The 26,643-nt window shown below is 43.6% G+C and overlaps 1 protein-coding gene across 5 annotated transcripts in view; it reads left to right on the forward strand.

Annotated features, from left to right (window-relative positions):
• The window catches only part of Atg16 (Autophagy-related 16), a 174,787-nt gene that overhangs the window by 92,991 nt on the left and 55,153 nt on the right, over positions 1-26,643 (forward strand). For all 5 annotated transcript variants that reach the window (XR_012894623.1, XM_075891118.1, XM_075891053.1 and 2 more), the window contains 4 exons: positions 4,509-4,614; positions 19,132-19,202; positions 22,093-22,164; positions 23,904-24,024. Coding sequence is in view for 4 of the 5 variants with exons in the window: in XM_075891118.1 (XP_075747233.1) it covers positions 4,509-4,614; positions 19,132-19,202; positions 22,093-22,164; positions 23,904-24,024 (370 nt within the window). In the remaining variant the exon portion in view is untranslated. The remainder of the gene's footprint in view (positions 1-4,508; positions 4,615-19,131; positions 19,203-22,092; positions 22,165-23,903; positions 24,025-26,643) is intronic.

Consider the following 26,643-nt stretch of genomic DNA (forward strand, 5'->3'; position numbering starts at 1 on the left):
ATAGTTTTATTGGTTTATTTTCTTTTTTTATAGAGCTTGCGTGCAGTTATGAGCTCGGGATCAGTGAGATTTACAGATTTTAGGCGTTCTGAATGGCTCCAGATGGCCCAAGATGTTGGTACTGCATTTGTTTTTTCTCGGGGACCAAGAGGAAGCTCAGCCCGCTGGTCCCAGACTGCTGGGATGCATGATAGTTTTTTGCGTGCCTGGCGGCCTTCATATGCCCCGGTTTTGTCCAAACAATTTCTTTGTGACAGCTAGCAGATGATGGCGTGGGGTGCAGTGCACATGGCTGAGCGTTATTCGTGTGGCCATCTTACATTAGTTAGACAATTTTTGGCACTCTCTTGTTCTCTCTTTGCTTTTCTGTCCGCTTTTCGCTTTGTGTGCGCAATGAGTTCTTATCCTCAGCATTCTGAGCCACGTTGTTTTTGAAGGTTGGGCAAATATGCGCGATGTTCGCCATGAGAAACAGCAGTAGAGCGCCCATGCACATCTGCTCGAGTAGTTCACTTACACTAAGGGGTGTCAAACGGAAGCGGGTATAATTCACTGTATAACCACTGTTGAGGTTGGAGCTAGGTCGGTGTTGTAGCTGGTGTCACAGTAAGGATGCAGCAGATGGCATAGCACACACCGTAGAGAGCGCAGCCAGCAGCAAATCTGCAGGCAGCGTGAAGCCACTCGGGACTTTTGGATCACGTGATAGCGGTGGCATGTGACGTAGCATCTATAAGACAAAGCATCTGGAGGTCGCCAGTTATTGGTCCCATACATGGCCAGTCGAAGAAGCTCAGAGTCAGACCATGCTCATGTACCTAGCTGAAAAAAAAATTGTGAGAAGACGCTGCATATTCTTCGATTCGGTAGCAGGTTTCCAGGGTAAACGCTCAAATGCTTGCAACATGAGCCAGCTACATTGGAGTAACAACTATGCTGAATAAGAAGTGACCTGGGCAGTGGTGGCCGAACTGTGCTAGTTGCACCATTTTGCTACAATTCCATATCGCTGTGCCTTGCTGCACACACTCAAATGCAGCTTGCTCCAACTGCGCTAAAGTTCTCTAGTTCACCTTCTTACAGGCTGTTATATACCTTCCTGTTGAGGTTTAGTGACAGATTACCATTCATGATTTGAGAATGCTAGCTGAATGTGATCCACCTCATCCTTATTCTTTTAGTTATTTTACTCTCATGGTTCAGCTTCGTGGTTACTACCTGCCCTAAGCAGACATATTCAATTACAATTTGCAGTGTCTCTTGACCCATCACAGAGCGCTGTTTTCTGCCGAGACTGTTGCACATTATTTAAGTTTTGTGCATACTAATTTTCAGTCCCACTCTTCTGCTTTCCGTGTCCAGTTCAGTGACCATGAGCTGTAATTCTTCCCGTAAGTTACTCATAGTAAAAGATATTACTCATAAAAATGATGACCTGCGTTAGTAGTACACATTAAAGTGGCACTGCCATTGCCTGACGTAATGATCCTATGTTTGTCAGCACGTCTTGAGCAACTTTTATGCATTCTAATGAAACTGTACGAGCAGTTTCTAGGTCACTAAGATTTCGAAGCGGGGTGGTTTTTCTACCTACACTTTGTCGCAGAAATGGCATGTATTGCTTCTCAGCACGGCTGCACATATGCACAGCGATGTTTTCAGCGACTTGGCTCAGCTTGCGTGTCAAGAGAGTAACGGCAATGGGACAAGTTATCCACGACACATGCGCGTCAACCTTGGGCGCAGGCATACGCAATGCAGTACAAATACAGGGAAGCTATATGAAGCCGCATCGTCTCATTGTAACGGCTTCTTATTTTAAAAAATAGCTGTAAAGGTCCAAATAAATGTGATTAAGCCTAGTTACAGGAACTCGTGTGAAAGCAGAACTACGACAGCGTGCCCAAGTAGCCAGAAAGGCTACTGGCATCGCTATCAAGTCACAGCATTGCTGAATAAAAGGGCTCATCCGTGTTGAGAGCTTTTTAGATAAAAAAATACTGCTTCTAAAATGACTACGAGATTTTGGGGTTAACTACTGCAGCTACAAACACTATGAAAGGTAAGCTTTCTATTGCGCCAGAAAAAACTGGGTCGATAGATATCTGTTGTCAATCTTTTCAAGTAGCACGAGGACTCTACTCAGCAATGGCACAAAATTCGGGAACATGGAATGTCGTGAATACCTATGTGTCGACAAGCAGACTTGTCTTCTTTGAGGCTGCCTTGGGCAAAACATGCTTTCCGCTTTAATCACTGATCCTGCCCCCTTCGTACCAGTTTTAGAGAAAAAAGCAGCAGAAACGTGGCATAAAAGAGAATGGAACAGCGTAAGCGCATTTCCATATTTCTTGCACATTTTTCTTGAAAGTGGAATAGCAACTCACCCAAGTCTTGGTACTGTTTTATTTTTTAGAATTGTTATTTTTTGGAAAACCGGAATAAAGAGCTCAACCAGAGAGAGTCTTTGCAAGTAAAAGAATAATATCAGTCGGTGCTCACACCTCTAATAATTTTTGAGTACAATAGAGCATTATCTAGATTAAGCTGTGGATATCGTCAAATGCACTAACTATGCAGGAAGTCTAAAACAGTATGTTCTCATTTACAGTGAGTTTTCTTTGTTACTTTTAATTGTAAGATTGGTGGCCTTTTTGTTATGATATTTTTTTTCCAGAATGACTTTGTGACATCTGTCATTTGCCGAGACCGTATGTGCTATGCTTGCCTCGTCACTAATGCTTCACTTTAATTCATATTTTGTGCTGTGCAGTGAAGCCAAAATATGGCACTTTTTGATGCTAAAAACCTGATTAATGGCTGCTCTCTGGGTGTTGACCTTGTCTTGTTTACATCGCATCGGCACTTTCAGTAAGTGAGCTAATAGGAATTCTCACTGAAGATTTTGACGTGTTTTGCTCCAAGTTATCCTACATCCCGTTTTGGCTGCTCCAAATCTGCTACAAAACAGACTTTCTTCCTGCTGCAAAAATTGCTTTAAATCAAATTTACTCATGCCAAGATTTTTGCGTCAGCAAGTAGCTATAGACCCCGTAGCAGGGATTCGCGACCTAAAATGCAACTGAGGGATGAATAATTATCACTTTTATTGATTTATATCACTGGTATCTAGCACTATTCAAAACTGACAGCTATCCCGCCAATTTTAGCGCTGGAAGAAGCAGCAGTGGCGCTACCTCGCGGTCACCTCCAGATCACGCCACAGCTGACCACTTCTCCACAGAAAAGAGTGACGTCAGGCTCAGCTGCTCTGCAAACATTTCGTCTGCTAGGCGGACACATTCAGTCGTGCTTTGTCACCTCCATTGCTGTCGTCGCCATACAAAGTGCCGACTCGGGTTCAGTACGATAGTCTGGAGCTTGGAATCCCCGCTATTCGCGACGTCGTGAATTATTTTTGCTTCGATCGACCTTTTGCAGAGCAGTGATTCCGAAATGGACGCCGTTGCAAGCAGCACTGCATAGGGGCCCAAGAATGCACACTTCAGCCATGTTCGCTTGTGTGTCTCGGTTAGCTATTTTGGTGTGTTTTGGCGTGCAAAGCATTGAGGTATATGCAGAGGGGTCAATGCAATATAGCTATCGCGAATGAGCATCAGTGGAGAAATAGAATAAGTTTCCTGCTTGCCAGGTTCTTTTCTGCGCCTCCAGATGGCCCCACCTATCCAGCCTCTCGCAGTTAACATGGTATTACCACTTTTTTGTGCATGCAAAGTCTACAGATGAACTAAAATTCAATGATACCTGGGTGTTACTTGTTAGCGATGATATCTGACTATACGCTGTTCCACTTTTGATAGCTTGTGATCGTGTTGATGTGTAACACATACGTGTTACACATCAACACGTTTTCCCTGCTTCGAACTAGACGACTCCAACTAACCTGCAACCCACAACAATTCCCAGACATGCTGGCCGACAAGCACCTGTTTAATCATGCTCTTTTCTTTCGCTGTTTTTTTAAAGGTGGTTTTTATCTTGATAGTTTCACGAAATCATTCAAACCGATGCGACGAAGATCAGACGTGATGAGCGAGTGCGTTTCTGCGCTTCTGCGCCAAGCGGCGCCACGATAAGAACACTCGGATCGTACATGTCATCCCTGCTAGGGCATCGTCACTCAGGATGGTATTTGTGGAATGTATCACACTGAACACGTAGCGCTAGTGTCGATGTCGCAGGGCAGTCTATTTTCTGTTTTTTCTGCTTAGCTTTTCTATGCTGTTTGACATTGAATTAAAGTAACTTCCACGCAGCGGATGCCATTCAAATTTGGCCAAGAAGACCAATGCATACCAAGCGATCGAATGATGGGCACATCTCGGTCTTGAAATTTGATGTCAGTGCTCCTTTAAAACCATAAAATGGCTGGACCACCACTGCCTGGGGCATAAAATGCCCCCTCGAGGGGGCTTTGTTGTTGTGGAAAGAGTGCCTTCCAGAAAAGGAAGCTTTCTATGTGTGAGTGTGTTTGTGTGTATGTCCAGGAGGCGCATGATGGGGAGGTGAATGCAGTGCAGTTCTCATCTTCTGGCCGTCTCCTCTGCACGGGTGGTGGTGACCGCAAGGTGAAGATCTGGGAGTTCACCCGGGGTGAGCATGTGTGAATTTGCTCTATGCCATTGAGAGAGAGGGCTCTTTTGCATCAGCTCTATGAGTTTTTAGATGGCGAGTGGCATCACGGTGCACCTGTATACTTAAGTACCAAGGTCAACTTAATAGTCCGTATTTTTGAGGAGCAGAAACAAAACTGCAGTGACAGCATGTGAAACTTGCACTCATACGAAATCATGCAAATTACATAAATGATTACTGTTCAACCCATCAATAAAATAGAGGAAAAAGAAAAAAGGGGAAGACTTCAAGGTTTTATTTTTCAAAACGAAGCAGTAAAATATTTTATGGAATCATATACGTCCCAGTTCAAATAATTGTAAAAGGTCACACTTTTACCTCAAGAGCAGAGCAGGTAACGTGATTGCAGCAAACTGGAATTTTATGCAAAAAATAGGGCTAGCGTCCGATCAGGTGCAACTCTGCAAAACGCTGGCGAGAGGCGACGCGGCCACTCCAGCCAGAAAAGTGAGCGTTGTGCTGTCGGTTAATTCATTGCGAGGTAAGTGGGCGAAGCATAGCATGCCGAAAGGCTCAGGCTGTCCCTGTGAAGATAAACTGTGCATGCGCATTTGGCCATAGTGACACTGGAATGATTTCACTGTCTCAAAAAGAACCTGAGTTGTGTTGTTATCAGTGTGGACGAAACCCCATGGTGATGGCAAAAGTGCAGCTGTAGTGTGTACATATACCGTAATTACTCGAATCTGACGCGCACTTTTTTCCGGTTAAGCAAGTTTATAAATCGCATGCGCGTTAGAATCGAGTTCGAAAAAAATGAATACGGTCGTTCTATTGCCATCGGCATTTCCAAAATGGCCACCCCCTACGTGCGTCGGCATGGCGCGTCGGCCATTTCTGCCTATGTGTTTCCCATGTGCGGCACTTCGTACGTGTGCAGAGGCGTTCGTAATCTTGTAGTTCATTAGCATTGACGGCATGGAAGGGCCGACTCGAAAAACTCGACGAGTGCATCACGATGCCGCTTTTAAAAGAAAAGTCATCGCGTGTGCCGAAACGGACGTAAATCGGGCCGCATCGCGGTCGTTCGGAGTTTCCGAAACGTGCGTGCGAGACTGGCGGAAATAAAAGCAGAAGATTGTCGACAGCAAAGATTCACGCAAAGGCTTCAGTGAACCGCAGCAAGGTCAGTTTCCGCAAATTGAAGAGCTGCTCGCCGAGTATGTGCTTGAGCAGCGAGCGGCACAGCGGCCCGTGACGACAGAACTGCTCTAAGTGCGGGCTATGCAGTTAGCTTTAGAAAAAGGGCTAACGCGGAGCCAGCTCAAAGCGAGCAGGTGCTGGCTTACTAACTTTAGGCTAACTAACTTTAGGCTTTTCCCTCCGAAAGCGAACGGGCATGGGCCAAAAGTTGCCAGAGGAGTACGAAGAAAAGCTTAACAGTTTTCAGAGGTTCGTCCTAAACTTGCGGCACAACAACGGCTACCTGCTTAAGCAAATCGGGAATGCCGATCAGACGCCTTTCTACTTCAACATGCCTGGCACCACAACCATCGAGAAGAAGGGGGCGAAGCAAGTTCGCGTGCTGACATCAAGCCACGGTAAAACTAGAGTGACGGCAATGCTCCGTTGCACGTCAGATAGGCACAAGCTTTCTCCGCACCTCATATTTAAACGGAAGATGCTCCCGAAAGGAGTCGTTTTCTCGAGTGGTGTGATCGTGCGGGCCAACAAGAAAAATGGGTGCACGTTGCAATCGATGTCTTACTTTTTTTTTTTTTTTTTGTCGTGGAAACCGGGTGCGCGTTACAATCGAGGGCGCGGTAGAATCGAGTAAATACGGTGATTGCTCTTGCAATAATGAATACCACAACAATAGAGATGAATTTGGTAGGAAGTGGGCTCACATGCAAGTTGTAAGCTCCCTGTAGTATTAGAGTAAATGGTAGTGCACCTCAGATTTTCAATGCTTACAAGTTGACAGATATTTAGTGTAACTGATGAGAAAAATGAGGTTCATATTCTCTGAATCTTTTATTCTTAGTAGTGTGTTTACAGGGGGTGTGTTTAGTAGTGTGTTTACAGGGGTTTACAGCCAAACCAGTTTATAATGCACTCGCCCTTGAAAACGAGCACTTAGTGACCAAGCAGTTTTTTTTTTTTTTTCAGTGCATGTTTATTAATAAGTGCTAACAACTCCTTTAGGGTCAAGTTAAGCCTTTTCGCGTGTTAAATGACCACCCCTGTGTTCTCACAAGTGAGTTAAACCACGCCTGCGCTGAACTCATGCCATTCTACTGAGGTGCAGGACTGCCACGTGGAATCAATCATCTCTGGGGCTAGTTGCGTGCCGCACATAGCTTACTTGGCTCTCACCGTCACATGCTGGGCCATTCGCAGTCTAATGTATGCATATGTTTGTGCATTCTTTGTGCATGCATCACTCTAGATTGTGCTCGGGTGTGCTAAATAGCCTGTTAGTTAAACATGACAAAGACATGCATTTCGCGAGGAACGAGTGAACGGCAGCACGACGTGCTTGTACCGCCATCACTCCACGCGATTTAAACATGCGCAGCCGAGCAGATATCTGCAGATGACAGTGTGTCGGCAATGAGTCAAAACGGTACATTCATCGCCACCAGCCACATCGCTCTTTTTTGATGCTTATCTTGTGGGGTCTCGAAATGAGGCACGCTTCTCTCGGAAAACACGGACACGGCAGACACTAGTTGAACCAAACCAAACAACACATTGATTTAACTGCTCTTACAAGGATGATATTGGCAGCCGAATCAAAATACATCGCAGTGATTAACACGCTAAAACACACTTTACACAATATTTCAATATACTTAACATAAGAACAAACACAAGGTAATGCAAAGGCAGCATCACCGATGTTCGACTCACTGCATGATACAGTCCACAGTCGCCACATCCACGTGATACAGTCCACACCCACGTGATACAGTCCTCGGCCGCCACATCTCAACGGACCTGGTCAGGAGACAACCATCGACGCCAGCTGCCACACGTCAAAGAGGCTCACCAATCTTTTCTGTACAGCTGCCTAGCCTCATTGCCAGGCATCACTGCTGGCACTACAGTACTAACCTATAATGATGATGTTGGTGAAAATTGCGTGCGAGTGCTGCACTACCTACCACTCAGTGGCTGTTATCTCTAAATGCCACCTATCCGCAGAACACGTGTGCCCCATGAGGCGCACGTCTTTACAGAGATTGATAGCACTCCCACAATCTGTTGAGGCACCGCTGCAACCATGCAGAAGTTGTTATCATTAATCGAGAAGTTTCTGCCGTCACTAAGTCGGGAGACCTTTTCGGCTGATTGTGACGTCGGCGAGTTAAGTTGCAGCAAACTTTTATGCAACAAAAAGTTATTGCTTGCATTTATAGCTTCTTGCTTTCGATGGCATTTGGTTAATCGTCGATCGTCATAGATGCAGAGAACGGTGTCAGAAAAGTTTGTCGTGCGAAAGCTGATGGCAAGCCTTCATGCTGTCTGTTATTTCATTTTTTTCCTCACTGCCGTTCTGCCACTGGAAAAATACTCCGAAAGTGAGTGAGGTCGCTCACTTTCCAGGCGTGCAGTGCTTGGCACAGTTAACAATATCTTTGTCGCAAGTAAATTGCAGTGGGGCATGCACAAGCATACTCATGTTTTAAAATGTTTCCCCCCCCCCCTTTTTTTCCTGTTCTTTGCGCCATATTTTTGCTGCGACTGTGTCGGAAGTGTCCATTTTAAAAGTAGGCTTTGAAAAATGTTTGCTACATTATGTGGGTTCAATGGGTAGCGGGGGAAAAAGTAAATGCATCAAATTATGGTCATTACTAATATCAATAACCAATAGATAGTTATATGGGGGGTTATTATAAATGGGTTTGTCTGTATTAGAACATAGTAGACTTTTTGTGATACGGTAATCACCTATAAGAATTTCGGTTTGATACAAATTTTCCTCTGGTCCCATTCAAGGTTCATTAGCCAACAATTTGGTGAAGTTTTGGCTGTCATAAACTTAATTTCACCCGTGATATTTTATATTACCACCCGCATGCACTGCGAGCCTGCTGTATTGAATAAATAAATAAATATGAACCTACACTGCCTCACAGTTTGAAATGGGTGCTGACTGCACTGCTGGGAAGTCGGAGCAATTATGTGCGAGCAGCATGAACCAGATGGCATATTTGCTAAACGTAGCCCACACAGTGCCCTGGACCAATCCTACACTGCTATTTGTCAGAAACGGCCACATAATCTACTTTGTAGTTGCAATATAACTTGTTTTTTAGTTTTCCTGCCAGAATTGTGAATTCGTGAGACACATAAGTAGTAGTTTGCTTGCAATCGCCTGAATAGACTATATAGCATCTGTTTGTTTGCATGTGCTGAGCTTAATAGAAAAAACATCAGTGCTTGTTTTTGGTTAAACAGTTAAAAGCCACTTTATGAATCATTAAATGAATGTTGCAATGCTGGAATTTCAGTCAGCAATTTATCATAAGCTCTGAGATGGTCTGCACACAAATCTTTGAGGCCCTAATGAGCCCTTGTGTGTCTGTTTTTAAAATATTCGCCCCGAGATAGGGCTACAGGTGACAGCACTGTCACCGCGCTAGTCTGTGGATAGGCGACTGGCGGTGTGCATACCTATGTTCGCCGTGGCACTTTTTTCTGAGCAGTGTGAGCCAATTGCCAGTGGACAGCATGCGTTGACTGCAGCCTATTCATAATAAGTACTTCATTCTATGCTCAATGGATCCATGAGGCTTGCCAGATGTTACTATTACTTGGGAGAGAAACGAAATCTGCCATTGAAAAAGATGTCCGCGCGTGGCGACTGTCTGCGTTTTCGCACTCTGTCACGTTGTGGGGCCGCTGTCACCCCCTGTAAAGTCGTTTGCACCTCGTGGCACATACATGTCTCGCGAATAGGCCACATTTAGGGTTATCGAGCGGTAATTAGCGGCGTGTTTGCGTGCATTTTGTTATCATCATTATTGTGGTTAGTGCAGTAGTGCCAGGAGTTACAACTGGCAGTAAGGCTTGCTAGCGGCACATGAGTCATGAGCGGCTCTCTTTGGTGTGTGACAGCTGGCTCGATTAGTCGCCTCCTGATGTAGGTCTATGGGGACGGGGTGGTGGATCTTTTCCCATGGGCCCCTTGTGGTGAGTTGAACGTTAGATAGGCCGCCTTCACGTCACCTTGTGTTTGTTCTTATGTTTGATTGGGTGTTTGGAATATTGTTTAATGTTGTTTAGCATGTTGATAGCTAGTGATGTATTCATTCGGCTGGCAATATTGTCGATGTAAAAGTAGTGCAGCAAATGTTTGGTTTGGTTCAACCGCATCTACTCTCTTTGGTACTCTGAGGGCGGTGATCTCATTACGAGACCCCACAACGTTTCTTGTATTATTATTTGTCAGTCTTGAACTTGTCTCCCCACCGACTATGCACTTCATGCATGATGGTTTGGGATATCTAAAAAAAGAGAAAGATATCCCATAATATTGGGCAATGAGCTAAAACAACTGCGAATATGCATCCACATTTTTTTTCTTATTCAGTTCTCTATGATATAAAACAGTTGATGAGTTATTCAGGAAAACTACGTGGCTGACAGCACTTTGGTACACTTGTTATCACTCCAATAACAGTATCGAAAGGTAACAGTGCATGATGTACACTTGTTATCACTCCAATAACAGTATCGAAAGGTAACAGCGCATGATGTACACTTGTTATCACTCCAATAACAGTATCGAAAGGTAACAGCGCAGCATGCAGCTTTGTTATATTGATTATCTGCATCACAATGGGGCAACAAAAGTTCAGTAATTTGACGGGACAGTTTTTTTTCTAGTGAATAATGTCCGCTCCTTTTGTCAGTCTATCACAATGCCACTAAAGTGCTCAAGATAATAAAGAAATAATAGAAAAGTATTAATAGGAAAACATAACGTTCTGCATGAAATTATACATGTGGGAGGCACGCCATCTAGATTAATTTTGACCGTCTAGGCTCTTTTAGGTGAACCCAAGTCTAAGATCCTAGGTGTGTCTCTATAAATTTTACTCAGTGTCAAATTTCGCCGAGCAACTCAAGTTTAATCACAACCACGTCATTCTATTTTTATGTTATTTGTAAAGAACAATTTAAGTACCCAAGTGTCAGAATTTACGAGAGAGAAATGTCGTGGAACCAGGATTCTACAATGAAAGATTATCTCAAGCACATAAAAAGCTTTTCGCATAACCGATAAGCAACAGTTAGTCCTCATGCTTAAGGGTGGTTTTGCTGCAGCATAGTAGTGATAAGCCGTGAAAGCATCTTGTCAGGGGAAGTTTGTTCTGCCGCGAAGCCCCACTTCAAGTTTAAAGGGGCCCTGCAACACTTTTTGAGCATGGTCAGCAAAGCTGACAATCGGTAGTCGAGGTTACTGAAAACATGTGAGCTCAATATTATAGTGCAGCACGAAACTTGAAATCCGCGAAAAATTTTTAGATAAAATTGCCCTCTTCCCTCAGAAAAGTAAAAAATCACTCGTCAGAACCATCGTACCAGCCATTGGCTGATTTGAGCATGGGGCGCTCGGTCATTACTGAGGCCGCCGCGGGTGGCCACGACTTGTTCACAGGTACATGCACGATGGCACTGAAAAGCCTCGTATTCAAAGAAAAAAAAAAAGAGAATGCTCTAGGTCCCAATGTGCACGTGACATATTTACTTTCCCCATGTCATCTCTCCCGGTTTTGCTGCAAGTGCTTTTATCGGGACAAGAAAAGAGAATGCAATTGCAGCATGTGGCAAATCGTAAAACTCCACTCATACTGGACAGATTCTAAAAGTTTTTGCCGCAGTGAATTAGTGAGGAAATGAACTTTTTTGGTGAATCCATTTCATGGTTACTTGAAGAGCTGTTAAAAAATCCCTTAAAAAAACATTTGATCCTCAAATCGATCAATAATTTTTGTAAGCTTAAAAGCTTTTTTTGCCGACTAATACTTTCTAACTGTAATGAATTATGTTACGTATTTTACAGGTGTCTCTTGCATCCTACTGGAAGTCAAATCCTGCTACTTCACAACGTTGTTTAGACTTCCTTCGAATAGAAGAAAAAAAAAAAGCACTTGCATAAAGGCCTTATTCCAATTTTCAAAAATATTGTTCAGGCTAGTTAGGTCATGATAAATATGCCCACTTTTTTTTATATGTTATATATTGTATTTGTATTTGATTCAAGATTATTTGACCAAAATCAGTATTTGCTTTGAATTTTCTTCGAACCTGAAATTGACTATTCGCACAAGCCTACAAAATTGTAATAAGAAGAAAAGAATGGTGCAATGGCTAGAAATATTTCTACAAACTGAAGGAACTGGTGCTCCACTAGGTAGCAGATGGCAACAAAAACAAGAAACAATCTCGAAGTAAAATAAGTAAACAAGCTCAGCTCGGAGAAACGCAGGCGACCCGGCGGTTTTCTTTCTTTCAGTAACGTTACCTCCCCACGTGTCTATGTCTCCCAAGCTCCACCACTGCACTTCGCGCGTGCCGGAGGGAGCAGGGGGTTCTCTCGGTCAAAGTTTGTTCGCTTATAGCACCGTTGTTTAATCAAAAATCGCGAAAAAGCTTTTGTAGACATGTTGTAAAAGGTTGCAAATACTGAATTCGCGATAAATTCACGAATGCAAAACCGCTTCAGTGTCCCTTTAAGACTGTGTAGTGGGTGCATAATAAGTTAGAAAATATTTCATGCGTGTGATTGCTCATTTTACAGCTTGCTACCCATTACACAGAATACAGCCATATGCGAAAGCTTCACTGGCACAAGCTACTCTCAACTTTATGAATTACATTATAGTAATGCACAATTTAAACTTCTCGAGTAACATCATACAAAAAAAAGTATCCACTAAGTGGTTGAAGTTCACACTAAGGACAGGATGTCACTATTGCATTCAACTTTTAAAGGCAAAGCTTAAGGTTACCCCATTTTTTTATTTTTCTTAATGCCTTGCCTTCTTCCTAAATAATTTTTTTCTAACTCATCACTGTAGACTAGTGGCCAAGATACTCAACTGCTGACCTGCAGGTCGCGAGATCGAATCCTGTCCGCAGCTGTCATGACGAAAATGCTTGAAGCCGGTGTGCTTAGATTAGAAAAATCCCAGGTGCTCAAAATCTCCAGAGCCCTCCACTGTGGCATCTCTCATAATCATATGCTTGTTTTGGGATGTTAAACGTCATCAATTATTATTAATAAATTATTTTTTCTATTAAAGAAAAGGCCACAAATTCACAGCTGAACTTATGATGGACTTAACTTATTCTTCCTGCTATTTATTTTTGTCTTGCTACTTTTCTGCCATCAATCTTTTAGTCATCTCTCACTTGTTCCTAGCATGGACATGCTGACTTTTTTGTTGTTGTCCCTACATTCTGAAGCAACCTGACCTCATTTCCAACAATTTCAATTCATTTTATTTATTGTACCCTCAGGGCCAAACAAGGCATTAAGTGAGAATAAGAAGTTTGTACAGCATAGGTAAAACATAAAGAGGGATGTAATACAAAGAACAAAAAAAAAAACATAACAAAACCATTACAAAGCATAAAGTGAAGGTAAGTTATACAATGAAAACAAACATAAAAACATGAAAAATAAAACACAAGAAAAGCAGACATGCAATATATATGAGTGAATAAATGACATTCTAGTTATCAATATTGTTCATAGCAATTTGAGACAAGGAATTATCACTAATAGATAATATGTCTTGGGGAAGGCGGTTCTACTCTAGTGACGTCCGGGGAATGAATGATTGACAAATTGTGTTTGCGCTGCTAGAAGGAACGTGAACCTAATGAGAATGGTCGATGCGACGCGGTACATAGTATGGATTATGAATGAGCGTGTCATGCAGTGTTGGGTGGTGAAATATTTTATGAAGCAATAATAAACGTAATATTTCATGCTGGGCTGCAAGAGATGAAAGTGGTAGGTTAGTTTTCATGGCTTTACGCTGGCAGTTCGATTATAATTGGAAAGAATAAAATGATCTGCGTTAATCTGGACTAGTTCCAATCCGTTAATTAGGTTTGTGTTATGTGGGTTTCAAAGAGCTGAAGCGTATTCTAATTTCGGGTGGATTAAAGCTTTATAGAGTAATGGTTTTAAAGAGTCCGGAGTATGAAAAAAGTTTCGCCTGAGGTAGCCAAGGGTGCAGTTTGATGCAATATGAATTCCTAAGTATTTGTATGAGGTTACTTGCTCTAAAGGAAGGTTATTCAAGTAGTATATACTTGTGAAGACTTAGGTGACCTAGATACATGCATAACTTTACACTTGTTGGTATTTAATTCCATGAGCCATGTATTACACCAATCAGATATATTATTTAAATTGAATTGTAGGTGACTACAATCGTTGTCTGAAGTAATTTCTGTAAAAATAATGCAATCATCAGCGGAAAGGTGAATGTTAGAAGTTGCTTGTAAGGGTAGATCACTAATATATATTGAAAAAAACAAAGGATGGAGAACCGACCTTCGGGGCACTCCTGAGGCAACAGGGGACATTGTGGAATTGTAGCCGTTTGTGGTTGTGTATTGTGAGTGATTAGAATCAGAATTAGAATGAATTGCTTTGTTTTGAATTTCTATAAAATGCCTCTGCTTATTTTATTCTTGCCATTTTGGTAGTTACTTATAGCCGGTTCTTTCTACATCCATCCAGTAAGTTCTCTCCACTTGTTTTACTTTTTGCTTAATGTTCTTTGTTGTCACATCACTTAGGCTGTCAGACGTACACTTGTGGAGGACTCTCCTAGTTCTTCTTCTCCACTGTGAGTTAACGTTCTTATACAAATACAGTTCAACCCACTTATAACGATCTTAGATATAAGGATCTATCAGTTATAACGACCATATTTTAATGCAATGACGATTTTCCTCTGCTATCCTTTGAAACTGAGTCCACATAGAGCGAAGATTTTTGAAAGCCTCCTACTTTTAACGAAAACTTCTGACATGTTTGCGGTAAAAATATGATCATACGAAGCAAAAAAAATGTTAATAACAGGCATTCTAAAACATGTGATAGCCGTGCGCTCGCTTGTGCCCTGCTGCAGTTTACTTGCGACAAAAATATCACAAATTTCGGCGAGCACTACACACAAATATCAGACGTTGCGAGCGAGGTCACTCACTGCGCAGAGGTTTCTTCACAGGCCGAATGGAAGTGAGGATAAAAAAAAACAGAAGTATCAAGAGGCAGCGTGAAGTCTTACGGCCAGCACTCGCGTGGCAAGCTTTTCTGACATCGTTGTCGGCATTTATGACCGGCGGTAATTAACCAACAATGCCTTCGAACGCAAGAAGCCATAAATGCGAGAAGCAATAACTTTTATCGCATAAATTTTCACTGCGACACTCACCTCTCCAACATCACACTGTGCTGCAATAAGTTTTCCATCTTTCAGTGACGGCAGAGACCGGTTGATTAGTGATAACGACTTGCGCATGGTTCTGGCAGTGCCCGAATGAATAAGCACCAGAAAAGAGCGGTGGGGAGGCTGCCAGTGCCGATGAACGTGCCATTTTGACTCATTGCCGGCAACTTTATCACAGTCATCTGCAGATAGCTGCTTGGTAGAGCCACTGACAGCGGTACAAGTGTGTGATGCTGTCTTTCGAAAGTACGTCGCCTCTGTGACGTGTGCAGCTGCTTGCCCGCGTGGTTCACAAAATTCTTCATTGTGCTAAATGAATGGGCTACTCGCTGCACCCGAGCATGATCCTGAATGAAGCATGTGCGAAGAATGCACAAATGCACATATTTATTCGACTGAAAGTGAACTGGCACACGACAGTGACAGCCAAGCAAGCGACGTGCCGCATGCAACTAGCCAAGAATTATTAGTTTGACGTAGCGGTACCGCGCTTCAAAGGAGCAGCGTGAGTTCATTGGAAAGGTGGGTGTATTCACTCGTGAGCAAACAGGCGTCTGTAACACGCGAAATGGCTTAACTTGTCAGCGGAGAGGTCGTTCTCAATATTCAATAAGAATACACAGGGAAAAAAACTGGTTTAGTCACTAAGTAGACGTTATCATGAGTGGGTTCATATAGAACGAACTACTAATACTGCATAACAACCATTTGTTGTGGCACTTTGGAGTTCGTTACTAATGGGTTAGACCGTATCAGAACACCTTCAATGCCCATCTGTCTTTCATAGCACTTTGCAGCCCCGCTGCGGTGGTCTAGTGGCTAAGGTACTTGGCTGCTGACCCGCAGGTTGCGGGATCGAATTCCGGCTGTGGCGACTGCATTTCCGGTGAAAACAGAAATGCTGTAGGCCCGTGTGCTCAGATTTGGGTGCATGTTAAAGAACTCCTGGTAGTCAAAATTTCCGGAGCCCTCCACTACAGCATCTCTCATAATAATATGGTGGTTTTGGGACTTTAAACCCCACATATCATATCATCATAGCGTCATACCTTGTTTTGCTCTGACCTTCCCTGTCATGAGCGACAGCTGCGAGATTGAAAGAGGACAAAGACGAGCGTTCGAAGTGGCACAGGTGGGTGTTTGGAATGTTCGAGAGAACTCGAGGCACAAGAACTGAGTCGAAAAGAAGGACGAGGAGGTGGTGAGCTGGCATTGTATCTGGGAACTCGGTGGCGGAAGGTCGCACATCTGCATTCACCGGTGATGGAAGTGACGGCCGTTTGGATCAGCTGACTGAGACGCGGGCGTCGAGGTGGCCAGCAAAATTGATGACAGTCGAAAGGAAGCTTCTCGGAGACACAGCTGCCGCACCCAGAAAGTACGAGTGTTTCCTGTGCAAGCCCCCTTTCAGAAGTGAGCCACCTAAGGTGATCTCCGGAGTGTCACGTCTATCATGGAACGCCACGCCGGGTGAAGCTGTCGACAGTACCAGTAGCCCAAAAGGGACCTACTCAGGTGGCAGAGCTACTGCCAATTGAAGCACTGGTCTTATTACTTGAAGTACGAGTGCATAACTAAAGCGGGGACCTAAGCAGACTAGAACGAGCACATTTGTTCTTGGCTGTGCAAGTCCGTGTTTTTGTGATACACTCCTATTTCCAGGTACTTCGAAAGCAATAGGCCATTTTCACTGGTCTTGTTTTTGACCTCTCGAACCAAGACGAATTTTTTCCTGCTTCTAAAGTTTCACTTCTAGAGAAGTGCAAATGGGTTTGTAGCTTTGTGATGCGAACAGGCAGGTGTTAATTTTCACTTTCTTGACCCTGTGGAATTTCAAAGAACAGATTTGGCATTTTCCGGCATACTGTATTTTCTTGTGTGTCATCCAACCCTCACCTCCAAGTACAAACTGCAGAAAAGTAAAATGTGAGAAATAAACTATTCTCTCACGTTTCCATGAACCTCACTTCCTTAAATTACTGCCTAGCAGTACTTTGCTAGTTCAAAAGAGCGGTAACCAAACCATAGCTTGAGGAGGTTGCAGCGAGGCAGCCAGTCTGTGCTGAACCCAAAAAGTAACTGTTCTTTATTTAACTTGATGCAAACCTTTGACAGCTAGTTGGGGCACTAATAACCAACATATTAGATACTAGTAGCTACCTATACACCATGAAGCCAACTTGTGAACCTAAATTTCCATAAAACTTGCACCTTAACATCAACTCCAACTTTTATGTATATTTTGTGTGGTTTATGCTTGTGAGAGTATAGTGTCATGACCCCGAATTTCGGGTAGAACAGACATCACACGTGATTGATTTTTGTAGCTGGATTATGGCATTTTGTTGTAACAGGCATTGGCTATATTTTAAAACTCTATATCCTTTAAAAAAGATTATTGTAAAGCAGTCATAATGGCAAGTGCGTCTGAGGCAGCTGTTTGGTATTTTTGATTTCCTGTAGTGTTCAGGGATTGTGGTAAGAATCCAGGAGCAAAGTCAAAGTTGGTGTACAGGTAGGACAGCATTAGCATTTGTTACATTGAGCGGGCCCTCTGATGCTATTCAACACCTCATTTTTACTGGTGAGTCATGTAGACTGAAGTATGGACAGGTTAGTGCAGCTATATCAGATGCTGTCTAAAGTTATTTGGTTTGAAAAATTGGAAAGAAAAAAAAATGCTCATGCTAAATTAAATTTTTCGAAGGTCGCATGACCACATTTCAATCAGAAAAGCACCAAGTAGGGTTGGTTGGTTGACGTCATTCACTCTGCAATGAGTTTACTGTGTTCATGCTAGGACAAGATGTAAAGCAGCTGTACACTTCCCTGTTGTCCTTGTGTTAGCACAGTTAAATGATTACGACATGCACATTTCAATTGCCCTGTGATATTTTCGAGTGCCCCAATAGAATAAGTTGGAAGCTCCTATGTAGGGAAAGCTTGCTTCTTGTAGTTGCTAGTCCTTTCCTGTATATCGTTGACATCGTTGCCGTAGCGACAAAAGTAGTGCCTGACGCTTGACTTGTCAAAAGCGTGGCGGTTTGGGCTAGTTGGTATGACCTGAGGATTATTATGGCACGAGATCAGAATGATGACAAAAAGAAAACGAGGGCTTGTCTTCTTCATGTACTTTTCTCATTACAATCCCATTTCATGTATTTCTCTCCTCTCATCCTGAGAAGGGAACTTGTGGAGCAGCAAGGGTAGTGAAGCACGATTACCCATAATTCTTGTTGTTCGATGAGCCAACTGACCATGCCAAATGGAAATGCAAAGGCACAGCAGCATTAATTCAACAAAGATAATTACTTGCACCACTTCAACAGCAATCAAGAGCACGTGCAGAAAGAGGCTGCTCGCACACATACATATATAGAGTATTATAGCAAACGTGCATGAAGACATCTTATAAAGAGGGAAAAATGTCGTGTTCGTTACATCTCGAAGATGGCACTCGCGCTATGGGTTTTTGTGAATAGGATAAACTGGAGCTTACAAGTCTCTGCAGGGGATTCGACTGGCTGCAGTTATCAGGTGTACATTCTTGCTCACTAGAGATACAAAACTTTCATGTGGACATCGGACCAATACAAGCAAAAAATTTATTCGGAAGCAAACTAGCAGCCAGGTATCCGTCGTGCTTTGCATTTCAAGTGTTCTTTTTCATTGCTACAGCGTCTATTTGGGGTTCAGTCAAAAAGCACAGAAGAAAAAAAAAACACATTAATAGCTGTTTCAATCCCACATCACGATCACTTACAATGTTACATTTACCCAATCGCAGGCTTGCTAGATGAGTCATCATTGGTACCTTCAGAAGTACCAGTGAAGCGCTACTAAGCGCCGATGCAGTTGGTAGGGATGTAGTGACTTTATTGAGTGAATAAATGACTAAATCTCTCGATGATATCAGTGCTTAAACCTATGCTAAAATTATTCCCTGTCTACTGAAATCACGAATAAAAATATGGGTACTTCAGAAGTTTTGGAGGGCCCAATGAACTTTTTCCAGTGCATGTTGTCTTACAATGGGATCACATTTCAGACCAGGCTCTGCTGAGGGGCACCCTGGGTGGGAGCAATGCAACCGTCATGTCGCTCGACATGGACACTGGGGTGAGTGTGCGGCCTTGTTTAATCCTGTACTATGGTTGTTCAGCTTAGTGTAGCAGAACAAATGATGTGGTTAGGACGCCAGGCCAGAGACCATACCTTATTGCTCTGTCAACAGCAGCGTGTACATGAAAGGTCAGCTGTGCCAAGGAAACACAAGGCACTGCTGATTGCATCATTCACCCCGAAGCTGGAGTGTAAGCACCACCCCCCTTTTTTCCCATAACAACAGTGCTAAAGGTGACGTAGGAAGGGTTGTAGAGTTTCCTAAAATTAATTACAGGCGACTCTGGCACTACAATTGTTCAGGCACCATGGGAAGGAAGGGTAGAGCATGGAATTGTCTAGTCTTCGTATTTGTGTGCTTCTAATGCACTTGTGGCTTTGTTGATTGCTGTTTATTGCTTTTTTTAAAATAAAGCAATGCATTGTTATGCACTTTGTGAGCCGATTTGATTAGGTGAGCCTGAAAAGGTCAAAGTAGTGAAGCGTAATTGCTGAACCTTCACTGAGCTTTATCTTGCGTCAAAGTGAATTTGGGCCCCACGAAGCCCATTGGAGCTGACAACAAAGATTAGACAAACCCATGTACTACAAATAATTCCTGTGCTGGCTGAAGTGGTATGCGTTATAGCTGCCATAGACACTAGTGCCAGGGCTCTTTTTAGTGTACATATAGGGAATTCAATAGAATGGGTACTGAAATTTAAAAAACAAACAAAAAGAAGACAAGGCAGTTTCGCACTAGTGGTGTAAGTGCAGAACTGGGCACCCTTATTTCCTCTGCCTTAGTCTGTGTCCTTCTTGTCTCTGTTCAGTCCCATTTTTTTCTCTTTCATGTCTCTCTATTTCCTGCTTTATCTTTATTTTTTTCTCTTTCTTTCTTTGAATCCTTCCTTATCAATGTCATGCTTTACTCTGCCCTCTCACCTTCGATTTCCTCCCCACCTTCTTGCTACACTGTGCGATGCTTTGCGAGTGTGCATGGATAGCAGAGTGGTCATGACGCTCACCTCCAGATTGCAAGTACTACATGGATTCAAGTCGCACCTTGTCAAAACATTTTTTTTTTTTTGCCATACAATTTCTTCCCCTTCCTTTCTTTCTTTCTATCTATCTATCTCTATCTTTTTTCCCCCACTCTCTTTACTTGTTCTCTTGCCGATCAGAGTTATTGCATCCCATGTTATACCAATTCGTGATGTGTGTTGTGGGACAAAAACTATCGTTATTATCGCAACTAAACAGAACACACAGGAAGGAACAGGCAAGCACAGGTGCACACATATAGCAACTGATTTTATTGATGGCAGATCCACACCTTTATACATCATCAAGCGGTGCAGGTGCACCGTCACAACAACCAAGGAGAAATAATACAAACAAGGCACAAAAGGAATATAACTACCACACTGTACAGCACAGTGGAAATGTCGCCTATGCACTCTGACCAGTTTTCTTAATGAAAAAATTATTCTAACATTTCGTGAGCCATAATGTCTACTTCTGCCTAGGATTTTTGCAAATCGGAATAGCGGTTCACAATGCAAGCACACCATGCAGTTTCGAAAACCATGAGAGCTTGGTTTCTGGCAATTATGGTGTCCAGATCTGTATGAAATTTTGACCTAATATTTCTTATTAAGTGAAAAGTACAATTATGTTCTTTAGAATTTGACATCACTTTCACAATTGTTGTGAACTTAAAATAAGCAATTAGTATGGGCTGAGCATCTTAAGACTTCTCATATTACAATTTTTATTGTTCATTAAAATATCTTATAGAAACTCTCTTTATGGTTACAAGCATTTTACAATTATTGTGGAGCAATATGAGGCTTTAATGGCTTACAGTAAATAAAGTTGAGTGGTAGAAAAAGTGTGTCCAAAATGAGCTATTCTACTTAATACATTGTCAAAACCAAACATTGTAACTTACTACAAAACTAAATACATATTTGAAAAGCTACGTACACAGCAAGAATTTTATTGCCCAAGGCTACAGATTGAAGAAACTGTTTTTTTTTTTTTTTTTAAATTTCCTGTTGACGTCCCAAGGGTATTTTTCTTTCAGGGGAGCCCTCGTCTCAGATGCTCTGTGACCACAGTTAGCCTTCATGAGTGGGCTTGTCTTGTTATAGACATATATTGCCCTGACGAGCTCACGGTCTCCTTGGCAACAGGGAAAACTCTGCCTGAAACTGGGCTCGTTTCCAACTAAAGGGATGCAATGGATCAGCGATGCGTAGCTGGCTTATTTTCACTACAAGCAATGTACACCGCCATGCAGACCACTTGTGTAGTACAATAAGTAGTCTTCTTGAAGCGTCTGACTGTACTCGTGCGTCAGCCATAACCACCCCTGGTGCCTGCACACTCAATCTTACATTGAACTTTTCTATGTAAAGACCAGAGAAGATCTGAACTTGTGTGTGTTGTTATCTATTCTGTACTGGCTAATTTTTCTTCCTGTTTGATACTTTATTTTATTATGAATGAATATCTGGCTGGGGTGTGTGCGCCAAAGGGTACAGCTGTGTAAATTTAGGGCTCGTTTTTTTTTAAGGGCTACTGGCGGTGCTGACTGATGCCCCCATGTTTAAATGCACGTAGTAGGTATATACCCTATAAAGTGGATGGAGGGATGACCAGTGTCGTAGCTCAGTTGGCAAAGCATCGGGCGCATTATTTGAAGGCTGCAGGTTCTGTCCCTGCTAGCAGCAACTTATCTTTTTGTCCGCTTTTGTTTCTTCACATTGACACCACAATTACTTTTAATAACATTCCATTTACTTTCCCTGGGATACCGTTAGTTCTTATTAAAGAATATAGTTTGTGGCACTTTTTGTGTGTGATTATAGTGTGGATGAAACATTTGGATGCTGCCTTCCAGGAAAACCTGATCCTGGCAGCCTCAAATGACTTCTCTAGCAGGGTGTGGACGCTTAGCGACCAGCGGCTGAGGGTGAGTTTCACAAAGGAAACCTTGTGGAGCCAGTGCCAAAAGAGTGATTGATTTGGGTTCTAAACAATCAAGAATTATTAAGTAGGCATTTAAAGGGTATTCAGGAAAGGGAACTTTTTTTGCCGCCACAGGGTAGCCAGCCGGTCGGAGAACTGGCTAACTTCCCTGTCCTTCCTTCCTCCTCTTTTGCCGCCACATGCGATGGTTGCTTGAGAACGGCTGCAATAATCTTTTTCAGAAAAAAACAATTCATTTTGAAGAAAAACAATGCAGTGTCTTTGCTTAAAAAGGCGGACAAATAAACATGCATTCTTTATAAGCTGTTTTGTTTGTCTACAAGGTGGACTCATATCTGTGAGCTTGCATTCAAGCCCTCAGAATAAATAATGCTTGTGCAAAAACATAGTTTTGTACCTGGCCACCTGGTCATACAGCCTACACGTCTACATTTGCAGCACTAATGGCAACCAAGACACCAGAATGTTGAACGTAAGTACAGTTCTGCGTAGCTCGGCATTGGAACAACGTCAAGGACGTCCGACATGCAATTCTAGTCTTATTGCACGTGTGTGTCCCCATTAAGTGTCTGTTGCTGCTATATTTTGGGATATTAAATAGGTTTGTCGGCCTTGACAACACCATAAGTTTTAGCGGTGATCTGCAAATAAGCTTTATGGACCTGATCAGACTTGGCGGGCCTTTGCTTGGTGATGCTTGGTGAACTTTTGCTGGAAAGTTGCTCATCACTTGGCAATGACTGCAAACTTTATTGCGTGCAAACTGCTCCAGATCATTCGTGTCCAAAAGTGTGATCCCTTCAACACTGGATCTTGAGGTTGTCTGAATCAAGCTTGCGAGAGAACACACTAGACCTAAGGAGCTATGGCTGCTTTACTTGTAGCAGCTGCAAGCAATAGTAGCTGGACTTTTGTGCCAAGCCGACAAAACTTCTTGCAGGGGCTCCATTTGGGAAAGGGAGGATCAACAAAAGTAAGGACGCATATGCAACGCCCACATAGTAGTTCGCTTTGCCAAGTTTTTAACATCACCTGCTGATTTTCACATCATGGCTCCCGTGCATCGTAGTTACCACAGTTAGCTTTGCCGCCAGGTAGGAGATCGCACTGTGGTTGCATGGTTGTGCCAGCGGTGCAGCCTGGCAGGAATGAATTTGCATGAGGCACGAAAAAAAGGTCTTTCGCTCTTTAATACAGCTGTGGACGGACCTCTGTTGCAGAAGCTTCATGGGAATGATATTGTGGCTCATTTTCACGTCCCCCAGAAAGTGACAACACATTTGTTGTAAGTTTTGTGCAGTGTGTTCTCTGTGTCCTGTATTGGCATTGTATTTGGTTATTTAGAATGTTGCTAGTTATTTATAAAATTTTGCAGGCAAGCTCAGCATTATGTAGGGGTATTTAATACCTGTTCATTTGTTTGTTTGCTGGACAGTGTGTTTGTTCAGAGAGCTGCCCTGTCAGATCTCAGACTGGCTGCCCAAAGTGGAGTTCTTGAAGCATCGAAGGAAAGCTTTAGTGAAGTTTAGAGCAATTTTTGTTGGAGCTGTGCCATAGTTGGCCTAGGGGAATTTCTATCGCTGTTGTCAGTGGCGTGCTTTTTTTGTGAGAGAGGAAGTTAGTTGCTGTGGCTGTCAGCATGCAAAGAGTTCTTTGTTTGCAGATCGGTTGCTTTCTCTAGATATTGGGCTTAACTGATGGAATTGTGGTGGCTTTCTGCAGCACACGCTGACTGGCCACAGTCGTAAAGTCCTGGCGGCCAAGTTTCTGGGCGACACGGGGCGAGTTGCCTCAGGAAGCCACGATCGTACCCTCAAGATCTGGGATCTTCGCAGTCGAGCCTGTGAGTTCTGTCATCCTCCCATGGCCAGTGTTGGAGGCATTGTGTGAAGCATTGTTATTGTACCGTATATACTCGTGTAAGGGCCGCACTTTTTTTTCGAAAATTTTGCTAGGTGCGGCCCTTACACGAATCAGGCCGATTTAGTACAGGCAGTACAGGCCAAAGGTCTGTACTGTTTATGCAACAGTAGCAGAGTGCAAGAGTCACAAATGACATGCCAGAAATGTTTTTATTCGGATTCCATTTCGCTGTCCTCGTTCTCGGAGGAGCTCGCCTCGGCGTCCGCGTCTTCCCAGAGACGGTCATCTTCGGTGCCGTTCATGGAGTTCGAAATTCCCGTTACCTTGAAGCTTTTAGCAACTACTTCTACTGACATGGCACGCCACGCATTCAAAATCCATTCACACACCTGTTGGAGCGACGCCCGCTTCAGCCGTCCTGTAGGGGTCTTCTCGTGGACGCCTCCAGCCATCCATTCAGAGTAACATCGGCGAAATTCCACTTTGAATGGTCTGTTGACGCATACGTCGAGCGGCTGCAGCACACTCGTCAGGCCACCGGGAATGACGGCCAAGTCCGTACGAGTTGCGGCAACTCGGTTCTTGACGCGGTCGGTCAAGTGGCCCCTAAAGCTGTCCAAAACAAGGAGGGCTTTCCGTTGTAACAGCCCTCCAGGTCTGTTTGCCCAGACGGTCTTAATCCAGTCAACGACCAGTTCCTCGGACATCCAGCCCTTCTCTTGCGCACGTACGACGATTCCCTGAGGGAACTTCTCTTTTGGGAGAGTCTTCCTTTTAAATACGACGTACGGCGGAAGCCTCCTGCCGTCTGCCGTGATGCACAACATCACAGTGCACCTTTGGCGTTCTGCACCAGTCGTGCGCACAGACACACTTTTCGCACCTTTTAAATCCACTGTGGTGCTTTCCGGTGCATCGAACCACACAGGTGTCTGGTCCGCATTCCCAATTTGGGACAGGTCGTATTCATGCTCCCTCCTGAGAGCATTCACGAAGCGATGAAACTTAATGACGTGGTCTTCGTACTCGCGCGGCAGTTTTTGGCAAATCGTCGTTCGGCGCCGAATAGAAAGCTGGTTACGGTTCATAAACCGCGTAGCCCAGCCCCGACTTGCCTTGAATTGTGCCGGGGGTATTTCCATGTGGCGAGCGATGCTGAGGGCTTTGACGCGTATCATGTCAGTCGATACGGCGTAGCCGTCCCTTCGTGTGTCGACGACGTAGTTGACGAGCTCGCTTTCGAGTTGCGGGTACTTGCACTTTTTCCCGCGAAACGCCTTTCGGCTCCTGTTAGTAGCGGCGAGGGCATCTTTCTGATTCATCCAGTAACGCACGCGCTTCTCATCGACGTCGTACTTTCGTCCAGCTTCCCGCTTCCCGTGCTCCTCGGCATAGTCAATCACTTGCAGCTTAAATGCTGCAGTGAATGATCTCAGATGCCGGCCCATCGTCCGTCACGTGCGCTGGCTTCTGCAGGGTTCACTACAACCAACAAAGTGACACCGACGACACCGATCTGAAGTCGCGCTGCCAACGTATCGACACGATGCTAGGAACGATGCCAACAAAGAGGCCGCACAAGGCAAATATGGCGGCGCGCTGTCAACAGCGTGGTCGGCGCGTCGGCGGAAGTAGAATAAAAGCGGAAAAGCGTGCAGCGCCATCTGGCTGTAAATGAACTAACTACACTTTTCTGGCGGGACATTTTGAATGATGATGGATGGTAGCGCAGACAACGAACACGGACAAGAGAAGGCACATAGACACAACACAGCGCTAACTTTCAACAACAGTTTATTACACGCAGATCTCCGTGGTGTATGCGATCCACCACGCCAACGTCGCACGTGCGTAGCTCTAAAAACCATCAAATATAACCAACGCGCGTGTTCCAATACTTTACAATTTTATATTTTTCAATCTTTTTTTACTTTTTCTTTCTTCCTTTTATCCCATGTTACCACAAACCCTATCGCGAATACATGTAATCAAGTTCCTTATCTGTCAACACCACTGATGGGCTGCTCACACACGTGTCACCTAGCTCTGCAATTCTGCCGGCCTCCAATACCAACCGCGTCATCTCGTGCCTACTTCTATTGATTATAACCGTTTCCTTGAATTTCGGTGTGCACTTACATCTCTGGCAATGAAGGGAAAGAAAACCATCAGGAACAACACTATTTACTTTGTTATTGTGCTCGCGCAAGCGATCGTTTATGCATCTACTGGTCTGACCGATATAACACTTTCCACAAGTAAGTGGAATGAGGTATACAACACACATGATGCACTCCACAAATAGGTTTCTATGTTTCTTTTGGCATACATTTGATTTTCCCTTGTCTGGTCTTGTGCCTCTGCAAAGACTCACCAACTTATTGGGTGCCGAGAAAACTACGTTAGTGCCACATTTTTCCGCAATCTTTTTTATCCTGTGAGAAACCTTATGCATGTATGGAATTACGGCAAAACTTTCCTTTCTTGAGCTCACCCTATCCATCCCTTCACATCTTTTCTCCAGCACTTTTCTGTGCAATCCTTCAGCAACGGACACGACGAGGCTCTTGGGGTACCCGGCATTGCTTAGCCTCGAGAC

Source organism: Rhipicephalus microplus, chromosome 1 (genome assembly GCF_043290135.1).
Source record: "Rhipicephalus microplus isolate Deutch F79 chromosome 1, USDA_Rmic, whole genome shotgun sequence".
Taxonomy (NCBI): Eukaryota; Metazoa; Arthropoda; class Arachnida; order Ixodida; family Ixodidae; genus Rhipicephalus; species Rhipicephalus microplus.